The sequence below is a fragment of the Nanorana parkeri genome, unplaced genomic scaffold, assembly GCF_000935625.1.
Source record: "Nanorana parkeri isolate BGI_ZX_2015 unplaced genomic scaffold, ASM93562v1 scaffold488, whole genome shotgun sequence".
Taxonomy (NCBI): Eukaryota; Metazoa; Chordata; class Amphibia; order Anura; family Dicroglossidae; genus Nanorana; species Nanorana parkeri.
The window spans coordinates 172,503-195,024 of NW_017306756.1; the positions used below are offsets into that span (position 1 = coordinate 172,503).

At 46.0% G+C, this 22,522-nt stretch overlaps 1 protein-coding gene across 1 annotated transcript in view; it reads left to right on the top strand.

Moving 5' to 3' along the window:
- The window catches only part of SLC45A4 (solute carrier family 45 member 4), a 55,133-nt gene that overhangs the window by 22,497 nt on the left and 10,114 nt on the right, over positions 1-22,522 (top strand). Inside the window, exons 2-3 of the mRNA XM_018560933.1 lie at positions 18,624-18,812; positions 22,118-22,297. Coding sequence (XP_018416435.1) covers positions 18,624-18,812; positions 22,118-22,297 — 369 coding nt within the window. The remainder of the gene's footprint in view (positions 1-18,623; positions 18,813-22,117; positions 22,298-22,522) is intronic.

Sequence of the window (22,522 nt, forward strand, 5' to 3'; positions counted from 1 at the left end):
GGGCGTGGGAGGGGGGGGGGGGGGGGATACGACTACGGCTCTTATCTTCTTCTACATTTCATGATTTTGATCTGAGATACAAGCTGCAAACCACTGACCATGAAAGCAGAACTCCAGTCGTGAAGAGTTAACCCTTGCAGGGGGGCTACGCTTGCTATACGAGGCCTAACTGAGGCCTCTGGCCCGGTTCGCACCTGGGCGTTTTGTAGCGCGTTGCTACGCTCTGCAAAACGCTCAAACAGCGAAATCCCATTAGCAACCTAAATGTCATTTAGTGTTGAATTCCATCTACATATTCATTCACTGAGCAGCATGTCAGTAAACTTGCACACTTCGTCTTCTTGCGGATTAATCTCTCGTGACACAATCATGTAATCGCGGAATTTTAGGATTTCACCACTCTGTCCTTTTATTACCACGAATGTGGTGCGGCGGCTGCATGCTTCTCTGCGTCCTCTTCTCTTATCTGGATGAAATTCATTTTGATTTTCCGCTCCTCTCGCTGAGGCCGATTGTGAGCAGCGGAAGAGATGTGCAGACACGACCACAAATAGCTACAGATAAAACAGAATATCAGCAGAAAATTTGCAACTGTACAAAGGATACACCCAGAAAGTGTTTGTGTTTCCACAGTACTGTTGCCAGGGCTATTACTATCATGACGTGGGAGAGGTCCGCTTCACCAATGAATAAAACGATCTTATACTAGAGATGGAGGGGCGGACCAGAAGTGAAGTCCGCCCCCGGGGTCAAGACGCAGAAGCTTTGTTGAGGACTGATCAACAGAAGGCATCAAAGCCAAAAACAAGCCAATCTCATTGGGAAGGCATGGCTTTAAAGCGGAACTCTGGCCTTCCCTTCAGTCTTTTATCTGACCTCCGTCCTTCCCTCAGTCTTCTACAAGGCCTCCGTCCTTCCCTCCAGTCTTCTATCTGACCTCCGTCCTTCCCTCCAGTCTTCTATCTGACCTCCGGCCTTCCCTTCAGTCTTCTATCTGACCTCCGTCCTTCCCTTCAGACTTGCACAGTGGTACCGGCTCCTCTCCTGGACTGAAATCATCACCTAGTCATGGGGACACAAACCGTGATAAAATAATGACATACTTAAACCCTGGCTGGGCAAGTCCGGCCCTCCAGCTGTTGTGGAACTACAGGTCCCAAGACTGATGGATACAGGCATGGCTCCCAGAGGCAGTGGCATGTTAGGACTTGTAGGGCGGGTCCGAGTTGCCCACCCCTGTACTAAATCTTCCTCATTCTACACACAACATGGACACACACAAATATAATAGACTATCAAGATTTAAATGTCATTTTTTTTAAATCTCAGCACTTCCTGTTCACATAGTGCTTCCTGCCTTCCAAATGCATCTTGTGATATTGATGTCATCTGGTCTCCTCCCACTTAGATGCCCCGCCCACCTCTTTAGCCTCAAGGTAAACAATCTTTCATGAAACCCTGTGACCCCCGCCTCCCTCCGGAGCAATTTTTGCTGAAGTTCATATTACTGACGCTATATAAAATCCTGCAGAAGGAGTTCAAACATTGACAGTAATTATGAGGTAAGGCAGCAGAAAGGTGTTTTCCCGAGAGTCATGACTGTATAAACCATTTCAGGTAAAATGACGCCACGGGGGAGGGGGTAGAAATGGTGCTATTCCAGGAAGCCCAATGGATTAAAGGACTGGATACAAGTTTATGAGAAGGGATTAAATAGGGAATATGATTTACTTCAATGGATTTAAATATAGGGAGTGTGTTATGGATAATTTCCCTTTTAAAGTGACATTAAAGTCAAAAATGTTTTTCCCTCCCCCCAATGTTAATGTAACACTTACCTTAAATAATGCCCCTTAATCCGATCCTTTTCATCTGTCCCTCCAGCGCTGCGGCGGGTCTCCGATCCAGCACTGATTCCTCTGGGCTTGCTGGCACTTCCTGTCCCACGGTGTCTGCATGCGGGTGCACGCGTCCATAGACTTACCTTGTGTCTCTCCTCGTCTCCCAGCCGAAAATGTGATCAGCACATGCGCCGGCACCCAGATGCTTTGCGGCCGCCTGAGAATTTTCACATTTTCGGACCAGAGCGCGCCGGGAAGACACAGGTAAGTTTAAACCCTTTTCAAAGCGGTTTTAATCTATATATACAAAAAAAACAGAGGCTTTAATTATCCTTTAAGGGTTTAGATCTGGTAATTACGGGTTATAAATAACAGCGGGATAAAAATACACACTCGCACACATTCTAATATATTGATGTATATTGATGATTCTAATATATTGAGGACGGGGGCTTTTGGGCCGGAAAGGCCGGGGTTGTCACAGATTTGCATGGACTTCAAACATGAGAGGCAGTGCAGATGTCCAAGTGCATTTTAGGGCCTGTTCACACCATAGCATTGTGTTAATCACACAATACTGTGCGTTTAGCTCATGCTATCGTACAATGCAACCAGCGTGCAGTACCACGCATGCACTACTTTTTTTCACCGCAATGCATGCTCTTGTGGTACCGCGTGTTGCAGTGCAGTGCAATGGGCGACCACTTGGAGTTGCGTTGGGATTTTCTATCACAGATTTGCATGGGATTGGGTGAACTTTAGGGGTCAGCTTCACACATGAGAGGCAGTGCAGATGTCCAAGTGTATTTCAGCTTTCACACCATAGCATTGTGTTAATCACACGACACTGCGTTTAGCTCATGCTGTGTCGTACAATGCAACTAGCGTGCAGTACCACGCATGCGCTACTTTTTTCACTGCAATGCATGTTCTTGTGGTACCGTGTGTTGCAGTGCAATGGGCGGCCACCGGGAGTTGCATTGGGGTGTCATTGGCATTGCAATGCACCTAGTGCACGGTACTGCATGCTAGGTACATTGTGCAATTGTGTGTGTATTATGCAACACTATGATGTGAACGGGACCTAAGCCCACTTTTATTTGTCCACTGGGAAAAAAAATTGAATCTTCACAGAATTGTCTGAACATAAAAGGGTAACATTAATTTATGCCCCCCTCTGTGTGTGGTCAGTTCCCCCTCCTAAGCCGCCAGTTCCTGGCACACGTTGGATCACACTCTTTCCGGCCTGTCATCCCTCCATTTTATGCAACACGTGCACCCAAATGTGTCCAACCATTTACCCCTTGCTAGCTACTGCACAACAGCCAAACTGCAGGGAGCCAAACCATATACCTTTTATAAAAAGTGGACCCCCTTTCACTAACAATCACATCCACATGCAGCTTTACTGCTGATATAAAATCATTTTACATTCATTAGTTAAACAAACATATTTTTCTTTTACTTACATTCATTTTTTTTCCACTTCCTGGTCCTCTTGGGCATTAGTGATGTAATCTGTGCCCAAGAGTTGCATCCTGGGAAGGTTACATCAGCAGAGCATTGCTGGGAAATCTAATCTGTAATCTCATCTGTAATCTCATGAGATCTCAGGGAAAGGCATTTTGCTCCCCTGAGATGATGTGCATGGTCACATGTCCTAGTCACATGTGCCAGAGTTCCAGGAAGTAAAGGGAGATGGAATCATCTGCCCTTAGTAAAAATGGCCGCTGTGAGAAGAATGTGGAGGAAAAGAAAAATAAGGAATGCAAAGGATAAAACGCTGGCAATTATCGGTTTGTAGATTGGCATTACTAAACATTTCTAAAGGTTTATTTGTTGTTGTTTTCAAAGATAAGGGTTAAGTTCTTCTTTAAGATTCTGGGTGATACATAAACCCCTTCCTGGGCCATGCCCTTGACCACCTGTCTCAGGTGGTCAAGGGCATGTACAGTATGTTATGTGTCACCCAGATTTGTCACATGTCTGATATGGAGAAACCAAACACATCTAAGTCCTGTTCTGGACCGTGGAGTCTGGAGCGGTGTGGAGCTTTGGATGTGATAAAGCCTCCATTGCTAGGTTCACACCTTACCTGGTAGCCAGGCCTCATTATTAGTCTCAGCCGTCCACAAGCCTGTATATATGTGAGCTGAGGACTCTTTCTCTGCTGCTGGGTGAAAAGCCTGAGTGCTGACAGGACACTAAAAACATACAAGAGCTGCCGGTTTGTTATAGGCAACCCATTAGAAGGGCACCACGTTGGTTAGGAACTGACCTGAAATGGTGGCTTGGGTGAGCAGATGCTTTGTTTTATGTTATGGACTTGCTGTATAACGTCCTCCTGCATTGGTGGCATGCTTGTTTACTGACTTGCTGAATACAAGTGCAGGACAAACCTGCCTGCTAACGCTGTTCATGGGCGTCAGTGTCTCATTCATGGTTTACCGCTGCTAATTCCAGTTGGGCCCATCACCCTACACTATATAACTATATAGCCAAAAGTATTGCGACACCCCTCCAAATCATTGGACTCTAGAGAAGTGGAGATGTGTTCTCTGGAGTGACCAATCACGCTTCTCTGTCTGGCAATCCAATGGACGTGTCTGGGTTTGGCTGTTGCCAGGAGAACGGTACTTGCCTGACTGCATTGGGCCAAGTGTAAAGTTTGGTGGAGGGGGGATTACGGTGTGGGGATGTTTTTCAGGGGGTTGGGCTTGGCCCCTTAGTTCCAGTGAAGGGAACTCTGGCATCAGCACACCAAGACATTTTGGACAATTTCATGCTCCCAACCTTGTGGGAAGAGTTTGGGGATGGCCCCTTCCTGTTCCAGCATGACTGCGTCCCAGTGCACAAAGCAAGGTCCATAAAGACATGGATGGGGGAGTTTGGGGTGGAGGAACTTGACCTGCCTGCACAGAGTCCTGACCTCAACCCGATAGAACACCTTTGGGATGAATTAGAGCGGAGACTGCGAGCCCGGCCTTCTCCTCCAACATCAGTACCATTACATTCATTTTTTTTCCACTTCCTGGTCCTCTTGGGCATTAGTGATGTAATCTGTGCCCAAGAGTTGCATCCTGGGAAGGTTACATCAGCAGAGCATTGCTGGGAAATCTAATCTGTAATCTCATCTGTAATCTCATGAGATCTCAGGGAAAGGCATTTTGCTCCCCTGAGATGATGTGCATGGTCACATGTCCTAGTCACATGTGCCAGAGTTCCAGGAAGTAAAGGGAGATGGAATCATCTGCCCTTAGTAAAAATGGCCGCTGTGAGAAGAATGTGGAGGAAAAGAAAAATAAGGAATGCAAAGGATAAAACGCTGGCAATTATCGGTTTGTAGATTGGCATTACTAAACATTTCTAAAGGTTTATTTGTTGTTGTTTTCAAAGATAAGGGTTAAGTTCTTCTTTAAGATTCTGGGTGATACATAAACCCCTTCCTGGGCCATGCCCTTGACCACCTGTCTCAGGTGGTCAAGGGCATGTACAGTATGTTATGTGTCACCCAGATTTGTCACATGTCTGATATGGAGAAACCAAACACATCTAAGTCCTGTTCTGGACCGTGGAGTCTGGAGCGGTGTGGAGCTTTGGATGTGATAAAGCCTCCATTGCTAGGTTCACACCTTACCTGGTAGCCAGGCCTCATTATTAGTCTCAGCCGTCCACAAGCCTGTATATATGTGAGCTGAGGACTCTTTCTCTGCTGCTGGGTGAAAAGCCTGAGTGCTGACAGGACACTAAAAACATACAAGAGCTGCCGGTTTGTTATAGGCAACCCATTAGAAGGGCACCACGTTGGTTAGGAACTGACCTGAAATGGTGGCTTGGGTGAGCAGATGCTTTGTTTTATGTTATGGACTTGCTGTATAACGTCCTCCTGCATTGGTGGCATGCTTGTTTACTGACTTGCTGAATACAAGTGCAGGACAAACCTGCCTGCTAACGCTGTTCATGGGCGTCAGTGTCTCATTCATGGTTTACCGCTGCTAATTCCAGTTGGGCCCATCACCCTACACTATATAACTATATAGCCAAAAGTATTGCGACACCCCTCCAAATCATTGGACTCTAGAGAAGTGGAGATGTGTTCTCTGGAGTGACCAATCACGCTTCTCTGTCTGGCAATCCAATGGACGTGTCTGGGTTTGGCTGTTGCCAGGAGAACGGTACTTGCCTGACTGCATTGGGCCAAGTGTAAAGTTTGGTGGAGGGGGGATTACGGTGTGGGGATGTTTTTCAGGGGGTTGGGCTTGGCCCCTTAGTTCCAGTGAAGGGAACTCTGGCATCAGCACACCAAGACATTTTGGACAATTTCATGCTCCCAACCTTGTGGGAAGAGTTTGGGGATGGCCCCTTCCTGTTCCAGCATGACTGCGTCCCAGTGCACAAAGCAAGGTCCATAAAGACATGGATGGGGGAGTTTGGGGTGGAGGAACTTGACCTGCCTGCACAGAGTCCTGACCTCAACCCGATAGAACACCTTTGGGATGAATTAGAGCGGAGACTGCGAGCCCGGCCTTCTCCTCCAACATCAGTACCCGACCTCAAAAATGGTCCAACATTCTCATAGACACACTCCTAACCATTGTGGACGCCTTCCCAGAAGAGTTGAAACTGTTATAGCGGCAAAGGGCGGAGCCAACTCAATATTGAACCCTACGGACTAAGACTGGGATGCCATTAAAGTTCATGTGCGTGTAAAGCCGTCCCAATACTTTTGGTAATATAGTGTATATTTCAGTGGTACCTTTTGGATTTTTGTCCAACTTTGATTAAAGCGGGTCTGAAGTAAAATAATGATTCTGGGTAAGATTCTGCTTTTTTCTCATTTTCCAGTGTGCGCAGATTCAACCCGAGTGACAGAAGAGCCGAGAAGTGCATCCCCCCCCCCGTCCTCTACTGATGTGACCTGCAATCTGTATTCAGAGCTCGATCTCCCGATAGGCAAGATGATAATTCAGACCTTGTCCTATAGACTGCTCATTAATATTCCGTCTGGCCAGGAGTCCAGATTGGCTGAAAGCTTCTTTAATATCTTTTAAGACCTTGTGTTAGTGTGTTTTGACCCTGTATGTGACGCGCACAAGCCCTGCCAACAGCTGGAATGTATAGCATGGTATAATCCATCATTGTCAGAGGATTTTATCTGCTGCGCACTGCGTTATCCTAACTAAAAATATGACTGCAGAGCCGGGATGTACTGCACACAGAGCTAGAATAATACAAGGCAATGATGCAGTGGAAACCACGGCGTGATCTACTTACTGGACACATTCATATGCTCGGCCCTGCAATGGGGTAAATGGTATAATGGGCTAAAATGGATTTTTAGGCCTTTTTAACAAACAACTATGCATGCAAATGTTTAATTTTTGGCTCTTTGTATGTAAGACACAAGCGCACGTCGTGCCCTGGTTAAACCTGAACTGCAGGCAGGTATAAAAGGCCCAAATGAATCCATCTCTGTAATCATTAATGCATCATTACCTTCTTTTTTTTCTTTTAAATGCAAATTGTATAGGTGCCTGAATGTGACCAGGTATCAGCCTTTTGCAGTCGCTGTACAGCAGGATATGAGTAAGAGAGGAAGAGGCAGCGTAAATAGCCAATTGGTTCATAAGTTGAAATGGAGCATGCTGATGGCAGTGACAGAAAGGTGGAGCTCATCACTGTGTTGCTTCCCGTATCCATTTAATGGCGAGGGGTGGGACCAGAGCAACCTGGGCTCAGAGGATGAGGGTTGAATGATGCTGGCCATCAGACTGAGGACATCTAGCGGCGGAACAAAGTACTGCAGGGAAAGTATCTGGATTGAAGGTGAATATTGCAGCAAAGCTGGCTTTGTTATTTTATCTTTTGATGGGTTATTCATTTTTATCTTGTTTCTTGATGCCTACATGAGCTTGGTGGACATCCGGTTCCAATAACCATGGGCATAGACAACCATGGACAGCGGAATTGAGCTAAAAAAAATGTCTGGAAGTTCCTAGGAATACTCGCATACCAGGAAATGCTCGGCAATTTTTCAGTAGGAAAACGTTTTTCCTACTGAAAAATAGCCGAGCATTTCCTGGTATGCGAGTATTCCTAGGCACTTTGGTTCTTTAGCCTCATAGCTGTATATCTGCAGTGTGAGATCTAAGGCCCTGCTGGCTCTCACTGATATTGTCAGGAGATTTGAAGTGAGATTTGGTGATGCCACTACTGTGCTGCTCATTGTTCTACTTCCTGGAGGCTGTGACACGAGGAAGCAAAGCTCTGCCCCTACCAAGATGGCCACCTCCACATAGAAATCCAGTGCAGAACCAGGCGTAGCAAGTCAGTAATGGGGAAAAGATCAACTGCAGGAAGACCACAGGCAACACTGCTGGCTAGTCCTTTGTTCTCTCCCTTGGTTACTCTTTAATATGAAGCCCCCCCCCCCCCCTTTGCAGCTATAACTCCACTCTTCTACACAGGTCTTCCAAAAGGTGTTGGAGTGGGTCTGTGGGAATTTGTCCCCATGCAGCCATAACAGCATCTTTGTGAGGTCAGGTTGGATGAGAAGACCTGTCTTGCAATAGACGTTCCCATTCATCCTTTTATGGGTTCAGTGACCCCCACACCCCCTTATCCCCTTGTTTATTTGATCTGGGCCTTCATGTACGATGAGGATGTTGTCATTCTCCAAGGACGTACAGTTAATCTCACTCCATAGGCCGTCATTCAGATTCCTGTCTAGTATATCGTGAAGGAGCCAGAAAGAATGTGTGAGAGGATCATATAACCGGGTTTACTTTCTAGCTGGAGACTGTGATCCCGAGGTCCAGGCTTCCCACTGTGTCCCCACACGTATCTGTTTTGTAGCTTAGTATAAAAGTAGGACTTAATTGTGTTTATTTACACTGACAGTCAATCAACTAAAATGGTGAGCGAACAATTGGGGGGCAGAACTAATTGGTCATGTTGGGCAGGTGGAGATACTGGTGGAGATACTTCATACATCAATCAGAGCAGCACCCCCAATCCGTGACTCATGGTTGGCATTATATAGCGACCTGATCCCCGTTACAACCTTTGACCACAGCCCTGCGGCAGTGGAAAGTCTTCAAGCACCAATTTCCATGGCGGCTATGAGATGTCACGTGATCGAATGCCAAGAGCTACAAAGGAAGCTGATGCTGGTAGGTGTGTCACAATTAACCACGTCCTTCAAGAAATCCCGCGTTTCACCATGCCCAGCAATCGGTGCAACACCATGACAAGCTTTGCATGCTATGCATTCTTTAGCCCACCATGCTCTGTCTGTTCTTACTATGGAAGGGCAAGCTGGTTGTCTTGTTCCCTCAGGTCGAAGGTTTCCTGGCTGCCTCTGGATTCAGTGCAGTATTGGCATCCAAGTTTCTATGATTTTAAGAATTTTAAAATGTGGTTTGCTCCATGCGGCAATTAGTCTTGAAGCTCAATCTATTAAAGGAGAACTATGGGGTTAAGGCTTTTCCCCATAGTTCTCCTTAGGGTAACGGGAGGACACAAACTAGCGTCCTCCCGTCACTCTAGGCTTAGTATACCGCGAGTTGTAGCTCGCGGAATACTGAGACGCTGAAGCGGATCCCAACAATTATGCCGGGATCCGCCCAGCTGCGTGACTGACAGCTGGCTCTGCCTATCTAGAGGCACAGCTAGCTGTACCCGCCCCCTCCCCCGTCCGTTCAGCCAGCGCTGGCGGATCGGGGAGGGGGGAATACAGCCCCTCCCCTGTCACGGCAGAGAGCCGTGACAGGATTAAGAGGTGAGCGAACGCCGTTATGTGTTCGCTCACCTCCCGATCTACTGAGCCGACCTGTGACAGGTCGGCTAGAACTATGAGGTGAGTGAAAAGCACTCACCGCATAGTTCTCCTTTAAAGCCGAACTCGAAGTCCAAAAGCTCAGTAGGAATATGTTTTACCTGCCAAAGGGGTTGCACATTTGCTCAGCTAGTCGGGTCTTTTGGTGAAAGAGAATTTTAGAAATCTCTTCTGTCCATAAAAACTTCTTCACTCACCTGTAAGCAATTTTTGTAATCTGTGCCCTGATTGCAGTGCATACGCAGTACAGTCCCAGCATTTTACAGAAATTGTAATTCCAGCACGCATGCATTGGAGTTACATCATCAGTGTCTGCCCAGTGGGCAAAGCAAGAAGACGGAAGATAACATGGCACCTGCGGGGACGGAGTGGATGTGGAATGCTTGGACCTTGGTGCACCACCGGAAGTAAATGTGTTGTAATGTGTAATACAGTGGCTCAGCACTTCTCCCTTCCAGGACTGGGGGGCGGGCCCCCGGTTCAAATTCAGCTTCTTTGTGCTTGTGTGGGTTTCCTTTGGTGCTGGTACATTTAACTGTGTCCTTTCTAAATTGTCTCCAGTATGTCTGTGCGTGTAGGTAAGCATGTGGGATAGGGACCTTAGATGGTAAGCTCCTTGAGGACAGAGACTAATGATATAGGGACCTTAGATTGTAAGCTCCCTGATGCCAAGGACTGCAAGCTTCTTGAGCGCGGGTACTGATGAGATGGGGACCTCCAATTGTATGCTCCTTGGGGGCCGGGACTGATGAGATGGGGACCTCCAATTGTATGCTCCTTGGGGGCAGGGACTGATGAGATGGGGACCTCCAATTGTATGCTCCTTGGGGGCAGGGACTGATGAGATGGGGACTTTAGATCATAAACTCCTTGAGGGTAGAGACTGGTGAGATAGAGACCTTAGATTGTAAACTTGAGGACAGGTACTGATGGGATGGGGGACCTTCAACTGTAAGCTCCTTGGGGGCAAAGTTGGATGGTATACGAACCTTAGACTGTAAGCTCCTTGATAGCAGCGACTGCTGAGATATCGACTTTATATTGTAAGCTTCTTGAGGGTAGGGACTGGTGAGATAGGAACCTTAGATTGTAAGCTCCTTGAGGACAGGGACTGATGAGATGGGGACCTTAGATTGTAAGCTCCTTGATGCCAAGGACTGCAAGCCTCTTGAGCGCGGGTACTGATGAGGTGGGTACCTTCAATTGTATGCTCCTTGGGGGCAGGGACTGATGAGATGGGAACCTTAGATTGTAAGCTCCTTGGGGGCAGGAACTGATGAGATGGGGACCTTGGATTGTAAGCTTCCTGTGCATGTGATGGGACATGACTGTACAGTATGTAACGCGCGACATAAATTGACACTTGTAGAAATACGTGTAATAAACAAGGAACGCTGTGCATACTTTCATATCATGACACATGCTGGCCACCCCCACCACAGTTATCTCCTGCCCTTCGGCACGTATGCTAGCTGCATTCAGAATACATTTAGTATATTTTTAATGTTTACATTTCTGGATTAATTGATATTTTTGTATTTGTTTGGAGATCGGATTTTTTATTTCCTCATCTATGCTTTCCTCCATTATCTCCTTCCATTCAGTAGTTCTTCTTTTTTCTGTGAGGTTGTTGGGTATTTTTTTCCCTCTGCTCAGATAGAGTACACCCCATGCAAGATTAAACTTCTGATCCCTCGGCGGTCATCCAATAATCTCCTGCAGTAGCATGAACTGGAGACCTAATCTCAGGCAGATTTTCTGAATCTTCGAGATTAACATTCACATGTGCAGGTCCGGTACTGGGCTATTGTATGAGACTTAATGATATAAGATCAGGTGTATTATTATTATTATTATTATTACATAGTATTTATATAGCGCCAACAGTTTGCGCAGCGCTTTACAATATAAGGAAGACATTACAGTTACAATACAATTCAAGACAAGATGGTAAGGAGGGCCCTGCCCCTGAGGGCTTACAATCTAAAAGAGGAGGGGGAAATGATACATGAGGTAGCTGTGGTAGCTGTGGGAGGACAAGGTGTAGGTATGTGTATTGATCTATGATATGCATGTGTGTATGTATTGATCTATGATATGCATGTGTGTATGTATTGATATATGATATTCATGTGTGTACTGTATGTATTGATCTATGATATGCATGTGTGTATGTATTGATTTATGGTGTGTGTGGCAAGTATTGATCTATGACAAGCATGTGTGTTTGCATTGATCTATGGTGTGTGTGGGAAGTATTGACCTATGATATGCATGTGTGTATGTATTGATCTATGGTGTGTGTGGGAAGTATTGACCTATGATATGCATGTGTGTATGTATTGATCTATGGTGTGTGTGGGAAGTATTGACCTATGATATGCATGTTTGCTGAACACCTCCCACATATGTTATGGTGAGGTGAGGAGATGTTCAGTAGTGTGACCTGCAGCAATGCTGACAACCCTTCTTGGGATTGCACTGCAGCAGAGGAATTGTTGTCCATTTATTACAGGAAGTTAGAAGCTGAGTACATTTCTGGCAGACCCAAACAAGGGAGAAATGTTCATATATTGCAGATAGATGCTGAATATTTTCTTTCCCCCTTCAAGCTAACCTTTGGCATGGAAAACAAATTGCCCCTGTTACCTATTTCCGCAGTCACATGAAGCTCCAGTCCTGAGTCTTCTATCTTCTTCTGTGTACAGGAGCTGGGGTCCTTCTTCTTCTTTCCTTACCTTCTAAGGGCCCATTCACACCACATCCAGATAATCTCCAGACCAGATGGTTTCCGGACACAAAATGCATCCTTATGTAAGCCTGTGCGCTCTGTTCACACCAGCGCAGTCTGTTCCAAACCAGACGCATGGAAACACATCAAAAACGCATACAAACACACTGGAGCGCACCTGAAAGCCCATTTTAAGCGGGGGGAAAAATGCTCCGAAACACGGCAAAAACATGGCAAAACGCAATACACTGCATCCTGGATCTGGTCCAGAAAATCGTGTGAACCTCCCCGGAAGCAAGATATACTTAACCAAGACTGCCATCTGGGTTCATCCCAAGAGCCATTTTCCAGGAGCAGGTGACCACTGATGTGCCCGCACTGGCCGGTCCCCAATAGTCCCCGTCTGCTGATGTCACTCCTCTTCTGAATCCTGAATGGACCCAACTGCTAGGCAGCCAGTAGGGAGTGTCCACGTCAGGCAGGCAGTGATGTGGACACCTGAAGAAGGACTCTACCCAGGACCCTGAGGAGTGAATACTCGGGGCTGAAGCATCATGTGACTAAGGCATTTAAATAGTTTTTGTTTTGTTTTTTTCATCTTTGGCCATTGATCAGTTAAAGGGGGTAATGGGGTGTGGGAGTGGGATAGGGAAACCTCAGAGGTCAGCTTTTGAGAGGACCCCAGTATTTATCAGCCATTGCACCTTATTGATGACGGCCCTGCAGTCCATCCATCATTCCACTTTATTCCAATTGTCCGTGTGAAGTCGTATCTTCAAGATATTATTGCAGTGATAGAATCTTTTACACGTGAGACTTTTTATCTTTTCTCTCTCCGTACCCCCTGACCTCACGCAACCCTCAGATTGGCTGTGACACAGCCTGCATTTCCTGTGAAACCCGGCTCGGCCTGCTCTCACTATTGTTAGCCGACGTTTCGCTGGAGGAAAAAAATAAAAAGGAATTATTTACTACGCGCAGTGTCCTGTTTGTTTAGAAGTTGCTGGGAATCGCCTCACCGGTCCAGTCTCAGTGGCAGCCGGACCTCCTCCGTAATATCCACGGACTGTGTTCTTTTTTTGTTTTTTTGCTTTTCTCACCACGTTTTGAATGAATTGTGTCGTAACAGGGGAAGTGTGACTGGAGACCAGGTAAACAGGATCGGCGGTGCCAGAGGATCGCTCGGCGATATTTGTTTCCAACGCTTGTCTGATAAGTCTCAAAATAATAGCGTTTCCTATGGAATGTTGTCAACAACAGCCGAAATGAGGCCGTTATGTTTGTTCCTGTGCTGCCCTGGTTCCGTTTTCTCACTGGAAAGGTGAAGGCTCCGTCGCTGCCCTTTTCAATGGAGGCCAGACTTGGCCGGGAATGAAAAAAAACCCACAAAACAAACTAAGCGGCATCACAACAGACCTGAGGGGAAAAAAACGACGCGTTCCCGAACGGCAGGAATTCTAATTCTGTTTTGAGATAAAATATTGCTTGATCTGATTGAGATTAAGAGAGCGGTCATTGTTCCCCGAACTCAACAGAAGTCCGTCTGAGAAGAAACATTTCTCACCGTTTGATGGGAAGAATTACAGAAGACTTTAAAGTGTATGTGAAGCCAAAACTTGTTTTGTTGGAGTTTTGAGCCGCAATAGCCATCAGTTAATGCCGAAGGTTTGGAGTTGTAGTGATCCCCGATATTGGCTGATCCAAGTTATTAACCACTTCAGGACCATTGGACGTACATATAGGTTTTCATCTTGAAGTGGTTGTACCGAGACATGGCTGCTACTGCTGCAACCATGATCTTGCATGATCTTTTTTTCTGGAGGCAATGCTTAAGTACGGCCTCATTCACACACAACGCAAGAGCAAAATTGTACGCATCTTTGTAAATGCGGATATGCACATACTCTATGCAATCCCAGAACGCATACTTTTTAACAGAAACTTTAATGTACTGAATGTGTGTATGCGCTCGCGTAAAATACACAAATTCCCAGCCCGGACGCATTCCGGTTCCAATTATTGTTTGTGCATCTTTACGCAGCTATGTGTATGGAGCCATTTCTTTGCATATGATGCATTTGGGGAAAAAACTACGGCAGTGTGAATGTGGCCTACAAGTTCAAAAATTCTACTTTTGGAGGAATGTTTTACTAGCACACATACTGTGCATTGCAATAACTTTTTTTTTTTTTCTTCTTCTTGCTTGACAACCACATTCACTGTTCGAATGTAATTCTCCTTCTTCTCTATCCTTCAGCTCACTTCAGTAGAAGTTGATCGTCGATTTGTTCAGTCTTGAAAATGATCGTTTTCAAATGAACATCTAACCGTGTAAAGGGTAGTTCCACCTTCCCAGGTGAATTTGGGAAAATGGAATTACCCCTTACAATCTGCCCCCTACACTGCTCTTACCTGTCAACGACTTTTCCCTGCGTTTGGTATTTTTAATTTTGAGCCCTGCGTTTGGTATTTTTAATTTTGCTCACAAATGGTGAGCACATGTTGGTCAGTGTGCTTACCTGACTGCGCTGACCAATGAGAAGCGCTTCTGGCTACGCTGACTATTGAGAAGCGCTTAACAAGTAGCGCTTCTCATTGGTCAGCATGGGCAGGTGACGCTTCTTCCCTTCCACGGCTGCCGCTATACAATCATACACCTGTTAAAGCAGCGCAGCACTGCATTCTGTATTTTAATTTCTGCTCACAAATGGCGAGCATTCACTGGTTAGCGCGATCACCTGACCACGCTGACCAGTGAGAAGAGCTTCTGACTGCGTTGACCAAATTGAAGCACTTCTTAGCAACAAGTCCAGGGAGCACACTGACCAATGAGTGCTCGCCATGTGCAAGTATAATTTAAAATACAGAGCGCAGGGCTGCGCTGCTGTGTACATCGGTATCAGCGGAGGGGAAGGAGCATTCATTGATGGGTAAGATTAGAGAGGTATGGGAGAGGGGACAGGATTGATGGGGTAATTTCTAATGATCAACTTCTGTTGAGGAGATTGGGTCACCAATGGATAACATTTCGACCGATTCCTGCAGGTGGGGGCGAAACGTGTTAGGGAGAGGCATCGGGGTGGAGAGTCTCTGTTTTGTGCTGGTAGAATAAAGTTTATTGAAGATATAAAACACTTTTTTGTAATCTTCATTTTTTTTTCTGCAGTGGGTGGGCAAAAACTAAACGCCATTGTGAACAAAAAAAGTGCATGTGAAGACATGCACAAAAATGTGCAGTAGGGTATGTCTCATGGTCCATCTCCCGAAGAGACAGGGCCCTTTCGCTGACCTCTTGAGATGCAAGGCTCCTGACAGGGGCAGAGCACTCTCTGGCCAAAGCCAGATGGACCCATTCCTCAAATAAAGCTGACTTCTGAGTACTAGGTTCGGGGCTCCTCTGAAGGAAACCCCCCAGTTCAGGGGAGGAAGGAACCTGATGGCCTCACATCTTCCCCATAGACTTCAGGGCTGGCGGGGAGACCCATCCTAGTAGAAAAAGAGCTCTGGCCAAAAGGCCTAGCTCAAGAGGCGTAGTGCAGAAAAAGCAAGGGGTGTTGTGGCCTGATTGCCTTTCACACAGTGGGGTCCCACGCCCATAGTGTTACTCGAGCACTTGCAGGTGACAAGGCTCCCTGCCTTCCCAGCCTATGACCAGGGCAGGTAGACCCATTAAAATAAGGAGGCACAGGGACCCTCCAGATCCGGACCAAAGGAAGTACTCCTGACCCCCCACTCTTACGAGAGTGGATGTTCAATTTCTTAACCCCAGCCAAGACCCTTTAGGCTGGGTTCACACCTAGGCGTATCGATTATGCGCGGTTGTCGCGCGTTTTTACCGCGATTCGCAAACGCGCGTTTCCGAGGGCTTCTTGGCTGTATCCCAATGGAAACGCGCGACAAAAACGCCCCAAAAAAGCTCCTGTACTTCTTTGGCCGTAGAGCGTTTTGTAGCGCGTTCATACGGCCTGTAATACGACAGTATATGTTAGGGATGGACCGATACCATTTTTATCCAGACCGAGTATGAGTACCAATACTTTTCCTCAAGTCCTCGATACCAATTACCAACACATTTTTTGTGTGTCAAGTGATAGTTTGTTTAAAACAGTACAGACTAATCAATTTAGGACAGTGGCGAAGTGCTAGGGCCCTGGTTGCAGCTGCAAACAATGCTACCCTGGTAGTTCTGCCGCTAACTCCAAGCTGCAGAGGGACTACAAATCTCAGCAATACATTGTACAGCAATGCAGAACAATACATAGTTACATAGTATTTGAGGTTGACTAAAGACATAAGTCCATCAAGTCAAACCTGTTGTGTGTGTGAGCAAATTCTACTAAGTGGTCCTTACACCATCAGCTACAGAGGAATATAAATCCCAGCAATACATTATACAGTAATGCAGAATAATGCCATCATCTATAGTGGACTACAGATCCCAGCAATACATTATACAGCAATGGCAACTGTCTGTAGAGGACTACAAATCCCAGTAATGCATTATACAGCAAAGCAGAATAATACCATGAGAAATGCAGAACAATGGAGCTACATTCTCTGTGCTGCTGCAGGATGGCAGCCTGATATCTCCAGCAGGGGATTTCATGTGGGCTGTGGAGGGTCTCATGTGGAGGGTCTCAGGAGCGCTGTGGAGGATCTCAGGAGCGCTGTGCAGGGTATCGGGAGCGCTGTGCAGGGTCTCAGAGGGGCTGTGCTGGATCTCAGGAGGCTGTGAGGTCCTTCTGGTCATTCAGTATATTCAGGTGGGCAGCTGACCTCATGTTTGGGGCACATAACGTTGCTGAACCTAGACCTGACCAGCTGATGCAACCTCAGATCATAACACTTCCCCCACAGGCTTCTACGGTCGGCACTAGGCATGATGGTTGCATCACTTCATCCGCCTCTCTTCTCACCCTGATGTGCCCATCACTCTCAGACTAGGGAAATCTGGACTCGTCAGAACACATGACCTTTTTCCATCGCTCCAGAGTCCAATCTTTATACTTCCACTATCCCTCCAGGTTTTAATAATGCGTTATACAGTTCTTAACCCAATTTTGGTAACTTCAGCATTCTCCCGAGTTGTTTTCTTTGCTGGATGCTGGACGATAATTTGGCCCTTCTGAAACAAAAGTTACATCTTTTCCACCACCACAGTATACGTCTACTGACGTTGTTGCTGGTTAAGAAATGAGAAGCTACTCATTGTATAAGTTAGGGTTAAATAAATTGTTGGCGCTGCACTTATCTGCAATGATGACCTTCATCAGTCTGTATAACATGCCCGACACTTGAAAACTTTACTACATCACCTCGGAGGCTGGTTTTTAAGTGCTGGGACCATTATACAGGCTGGCGTGGGTCATCATTTCAGATAACTACAGTGGGGGGCGGGGGAGGTGTTCATGGGTTGTGAGTTCGCTCTCCTTTTAATTTTTTTGTGAAAAAGTGGACACATGCTTTAAAGCTGGATCTACAATACGTCCTTAGATGTATATTCTTTAAATGCAACTAGTGCACAGTAAGTACCTGATATCAGTGTCTTGCAATTGCTGTATGGCAGAGTTCAGACTGGGAGAGGGAAAAACTGCACAAGCTAATCAGTTCATGTGTTGACAAAGGATATGCTGATAGTAGGAGAGAACAGTGTGACAGAGATGAGCTCACCAGTCCAGTGAAGGGTACAGGGAATGCTAGAACATCCAAGTACATTTTGGTCTGTTAGTCTGTTGTATTTCAACTTGGTGGCCCTTTTCCAGCTTGACCTTCTCCTGTGCACAAAGCCAGTTTCATAAAGATATGGCCTGATGAGTTTGGTGTAGAGGAACTCGAGTGGACTTCACAGAGCACTGAGCTCAACCCTACTGATAATTGTTGGTATGATTCGAAATGCCAATGGTGAGCTAGGTCAACATCAGCACCTGACCCAATCAATGGGCCCAAATTCCCACACACAGCCTCCAAAATCTTGTGGAAAGTCTTCTACAATAGTTGAGGCTGTTACAGCTGCACAGTGGGACCAACTTTATATTAATGGCCATGGCTTTGGAGTAGGATGTCCAACAAGCTCATATAGGTGAGCTGGTCAGGTGACCACAAACATTTGGTCATATAGAGTGTATGTTTGTATTCAGTCTTCACTAATAGGGTCTGTTATCTCTCCATCCTTACCAGCAGTCTACAATAACGACAATGTCTTATCTCTCCACAGGTCTTCCTGAACAGTACTACAGCCTGACATGGTTCCTGAGCCCCATCCTTGGTTTGATATTTACTCCTCTCATTGGCTCGGCCAGTGACCGCTGCACACTTAAATGGGGCCGCCGGCGGCCCTTCATCCTCGCCCTGTGTATCGGGGTTCTCCTGGGAGTTGCACTTTTCCTCAATGGCTCCGTTATCGGTAAGCAAACGTTTATTATTATACTGATTATTTATACTGATTCTAGACGGAGGGAATCTTGTACCTTGCAGCCAACCTGACATTTTTGAGGCTTTCTATATTTTCCGGCATCTTAACCTGTCAATGATTCTCTTTGCTGCTCTTCCTTATAAATCCGTATCTGTTCTCATGCTTGGGGAGAACTTCCCTTTGCAGCTGAGTGCCTCTTCCTGTAGTGCTGGCTCAGGTTGTGAACCTGCACACAGACACCATGTATCCATTCCAGAGACAAGGCAGTCTGCTGCAAAACAGAAGTTCTGCCCAGCATGAGAAGACATGAGGATTTAAAAGGAAGAGCGGCAAAGAGAAGGGAAACAACCATGGATTACAGTAAGGCGCACATTACAGTATTGTTTTATGTTAAAAAATCTGAGGGTTTAATGTCACTTTAACTTTGTTATTAGTTATTAAACCCGCCCTGGGAATGAAATCATCACTTTGCTCTTTCCTGCTATCGGGAAGCTTCCAATCTGAAGCTTGAGTCCTGCTGACTCGGTCACAATTCGACCAATGTCTGGCCCCCGCAGGGACGCCGCTGTTTGCCAAAAGTCGATTTTTTTTTCAATGGATTGTTGTTGAAGCAGCTGTTCCGAAAATGTTCAGCCAAACGGCGTCTGTGGCCAGTCAGCTGCAGTCACTGTTCAAGTGTTCTGACAGCAGCAAACCCTGCCGCTATCAGGACACTAAAGCCCCACGAGGCTGAACAGGAAAAATCTCATAGTGCATGGCCAGCTTTTAGGACACCAGTATTGTGCAAAGTATCAGAGCCCGACATCGGCCACCTGTGGCTCAGTCAACTTCTTGTTGCCAGGCTGGTGCCCACCTGTACAAAATGCCAAAACCAAAAAACAAGCCTACAGCACCCATTATTTCCAAGATGGTCTCCCATCCACCTACTAACCAGGCCTGACCCTGCTTAGCTTCCAGGATCAGACAAGATCGTCTTCTTAATGTGACCCGGAAGAGGGTTTCGTGAAGCTAATATAATGACAGACTCTGTTAATTATGCTGGCTGTATTTTCCTTACCGTAAAATTACTACATCTTTAGGGTACATAATAAGAGCTAGCATTTCATGTGACATTTGACATTGAAAAAAAATAATGAGAAAAAAAAAATATATATATTTATTTTCTTTTTTTTAAAATTATTTTATTTTTATTATTATTAGTTTTATATATAATAAAACTAATAATAATAATAATATTAAAAAAGTGTGTGTGTATGTATGTGTATATATTTATATATTTTATGGCTATTGTATTGACTGCAGTAAGGGCAAAAGCTCAGTAAGAGAAGCTTTATGGTTTTTTTTGCAAGCCAATGTCCTTAATAGGAAGTTTTCTCTGTCCCATCATGCTCTGCGGTACCTGGATGGCGGGCGGCCCATACTTGCTTGCACGGTGTGTTCCGTGTCTTGCAGAGCTCAGGAAGTTTTTTGCCAGCGCTTGGCTTGAGAACTCTCTAGGAGCCTGTTCACAGGGAGACATTTCCTGTTGTGAGCCATTTTTCCTTTTAATGCATATCAAACAATACTTCCTGTTTCCAGTATTATTTCCAATATTATCTCCTTTCACATTCTCTGTTCTTCGCTAAGACCTGAATCCAGCCTGGTGTGGGAAGAAATCTTTCTCTTTTTTTTGTTTTTCCCCTCAACAAATAACCGGTACGGTGTGACAGATCGATGTCTTTTCCTGCTATTAGTGACTCACTGAACACACCGCATAAGAACATGCTAAGGACATTGGATGTAGTACACGGGATTTTCATCATCTCGGCTATTTATTTACTGCATTGATTGGAGTCATTTTTATAAGATACCTTTTTCTTTCTCTTGTCCATTAAAGGACACAGGAAGTCCACACCATCGGGTTATCAGAATTTCTCAACCTTTCTTCAGTCGTGGCATCATTTAAAAGTATGCAAAATCTCATGGCACTCCAGTGTAGTATGTAAAACAAGCACATGTGGTTCCCCCCATACCAAACCATTATCCTAGACAGGCATCTGGTATGGATTTTGAGAGGGGATCACAGGCAGGCAACAGCCAAAAATAAAAAAAAGACCATTTGGAGTTTCCCTTCACATCAGAGTTTTCACCCTTCACATGAGAGGCCCCCCTTCACATCAGGAGCCCCATTTACATAAGAGTTTCTACCCTTCCCATGAGAGGTCCAGTCCCCTTTCACATCTGGAGCCCCCTTCACATCAGAGTACACCTCCCCGCCTTTCACATGTGAGGCCTCCTTTACATTGGAGTTTCCATACTTTCCATGAGAGGTCTTCCCCCTCACATCAGAGTCTTCCCCCTCCCACTTTTCACGTGCTAGGCCCCTTTAACATCAGAGTTCCCTCCTTTCACATCTGGAGCCCCCTTCACATGAGAGCCCTCTTTCACATCTGGAGCCCCTATCACATCAGAGTAGCCCCCCAGCAGCCTTTCACATGAGATGCCCCCTTTACATCAGAAGCACACTTCACATCAAAAACTTTACCCTTCACATTAGGATCCCCCTATCCCCCTTTAGTGAAAATTTGAAGGCACCGCTGACCAAGCTAAAAGGCATCCTATGGTCCCTGGTTGAGAATGGTTGGGTTATACTGCCACCTATGGGAGAACTGGACACTGGCAAACAAAATATTTGTACTCTACCCAGCATGCCTCAGTTTTTTGCTACTGTCCTAGGAAAATAGACGTCTTATCTGTTGGGAAAAGCCAAAACTATTCTTCTTAGAGTTTTCCTTTTCGTGGACTTCAACCATTAGGCGTAGTTCCCACTGTTCTCTCCTTCTGGTCTTTACAATCATCTTACCTTTACTCTTACCAAGTTTGGCCCCACCCAGTGCCAGATTCAGGCATTGGTCCTTCAGGTGGCCCTTTAGCTGCAGACAGCCCCCAATTCTGTTTGGTGTTGGGCCTGTTAGAGGTTTTTGCTTATGCCCACCTCTCCTCCTTACCCCCATGTGACATTACTGGGCCAACCCCTGATCATCCATCATCCATAGGGGGGAAAGGGGAGCGAATCAAACGTTCCCTCATACTTTGACATTTTGGGTATTTTTGTTCCCTCCTGGTGGCTGGGCTATGCAGGGGGGTAGTGAATAAAAGATATGTGGTGCTTGGTGGGGGGTATTCAAGTGATCATGTTGCTTTCCTTATATATCCCTAGCACAGGTTTGCTGTAATAGATCCGGTGTATAGGCGCTTCATGTGTACTGCATCGAGTGCCTTGCCATGTGATCACCGCTCGCTCTTCTCTTCTGCAGGTTTGGCCATTGGGGATGTTCCGGATAAACAGCCAATCGGCATCGTTCTCACAGTGCTGGGTGTTGTGGTCTTAGACTTTTCTGCCGATGCCACCGAAGGGCCGATCCGGGCGTACCTGCTGGATGTGGCAGACAACGAAGAGCAGGACATGGCACTTAATATTCACGCCTTCTCAGCTGGTACGTGTCTTCTCTCATCGTCTTCTCTGCGCTATGACATTGGACGAGAATAACTTTTGCTAAGTGTATAACATTTATATCAGTGTGCATAGAGGTCGTGCCCGCTAGGTAAAGTGGATCTCCATTGAAAACTTTTTAAAGCTGTTCCAGGTAAAGTTGGGAAGCAGCAAAATGTTTTTTAGGTTTGTGTTGCTGCCTGTGTCTTTTTTTCTGGGGGGGGGGGGG